We start from the raw sequence: 1,824 nt of genomic DNA, 5'->3' as shown, positions 1-1,824 counted from the left end.
AAAAAAAAAAAAAAAAAAAAAAACTGACCTATTTATTTCTCACATAAATAAGAGTTATCAACCGAACTTAGTACTATAATGTATTTTTTTTTTTTTTAAGATGGAGTCTCGCTCTGTCACCCAGGCTGGAGTGCAGTGGCGTGATCTAGGCTCACTGCAACCTCCGCCTCCTGGGTTCAAGTGATTCTCCTGCCTCAGCCTCCTGAGTAGCTGAGATTACAGGTGTGTGCCACCACACCCACCTGATTTTTGTATTTTTAGTAGAGACGGGCTTTCACCATGTTGGTTAGGCTGGTCTCGAACTCCTGGTCTAAGGTGATCCACCTCCCTTGGCCTCCCAAAGTGCTGGGATTACAGGCGTGAGGCACTATACCCGGCCTTAGTACTTTAATTTCTATCTATCTTTTGGGGAAAAAGTACAATAAAATACTATCGAGTAGCATATTAAGAGTTATCAACTAAACTTAGGACTTTAGTTTCTATCTTTTGGAGAAAACAGTACAATAAAATACAACAGAGTAGCATATTAACTTCCAAATACCACTCTAAGGCTTTCCAATTCAGTGGGACTAATCCCCCTGGCTTCATGCAGGGGAATTCTGCTATTCAGAAATAACAAGTCAAAGAGGGCATGTTCACAAGACCCTCAAATGATATCCTTGCCTACTAAACTGAGATGTGTGACCTAAGGCCTTTTTAATATTCTAATAGCTCAATTATCTAACAACTAAAACTTTTTGAGACATGGGAGTTAAACAGCAGTAATAAAATAGGTTTTACCTTCCACCTGGAGATAGTATTGACCTGTCAGCATCTGTTACCATCACACGACCACCTATGCACACAAAAAAATTAGAGTTAGTTTTTTTCAACATTTCAAATACAATTTTTTTTTGAGAGAGTCTCACTCTGTTGCCAGCTGGAGTGCAGTGGTGCGATCTCGGCTCACTGCAACCTCCGCCTCCCGGGTTCAAGCAATTCTACTGCCTCAGCCTCCTGAGTAGCTGGGACTACAGGCATGCACTACCAGGCCCAGCTAACTTTTGTATTTTTAATAGAGACTGGGTTTCACTATGTTGGCCAAGATGGTCTCGATCTCCTGAACTTACGACTGCCTGCCTCGGGCTTCCAAAGTGTTAGGATTACAGGCGTGAGCCACCGCACCCGGCCTATATATAATATTTCTAAAGGCTTTAAATATAGAATGAGTGGGGGTAGAACTAGGCTTTGCAGCTCTGGGTTCACAGAAGAATAAACACTGATTTTTATCCCTTCATCCAACCACACCCTCCTTTAATGAAAAAGCTCTTATTTTCATCAGTGAGAGAAATACAGAAACATACCATTTGTCTAGTAAGGTTGAATATATAGAATATGACTCTGCTGATGTATAAATGATGATATAGTTTTTTTGTTGTTTTTTTTTAACAAACAAGGTTTCACTCTATTGCCCAGGCTGGTATGCAGTGGCATGATCATAGCTCAATGCAGCTTCAAACTCTTCGAGGATCAAGGGATCCTCCCACCTCAGCCCCCTGAGTGGCTGGTATTACGGGTGCATGCATCCTCACTCCCAGCTGGTTGTTTTCTATTTTTTATAGAGATTGGATCTTGCTATGTTGCCCAGGCTTGTCTTGAACTTCTGGCCTCAAGGGTGACTCCTACTCTGGTCTCCCAAGTAATGAGATTAGGCTAGGTGCAGTGGGTCACACCTGTAATCCCAGCACTTTGGGAGGCAGAGACGGGTAGATCGATTGAGCCCAGGAGGTTGAGACCAGCTTGGGCAACAGGGGGAAGCCCCATCTCTACAAAAATACAGAAAAT

General features: G+C 42.5%; 1 protein-coding gene across 1 annotated transcript in view; it reads right to left on the bottom strand.

Moving 5' to 3' along the window:
* Window positions 1-1,824, bottom strand: part of GTF2I (general transcription factor IIi) — a 111,286-nt gene that overhangs the window by 67,146 nt on the left and 42,316 nt on the right. Inside the window, exon 6 of the mRNA XM_037743774.1 lies at window positions 781-938. Within this exon, the coding sequence (XP_037599702.1) occupies window positions 781-938 (158 nt within the window). The remainder of the gene's footprint in view (window positions 1-780; window positions 939-1,824) is intronic.

Source organism: Cebus imitator, unplaced genomic scaffold (genome assembly GCF_001604975.1).
Source record: "Cebus imitator isolate Cc_AM_T3 unplaced genomic scaffold, Cebus_imitator-1.0 Scaffold153, whole genome shotgun sequence".
Classification (NCBI taxonomy): Eukaryota; Metazoa; Chordata; class Mammalia; order Primates; family Cebidae; genus Cebus; species Cebus imitator.
The sequence above is the reverse complement of the archived record's forward strand: the minus strand, read 5'-3'. Positions and strand labels throughout refer to the sequence as shown.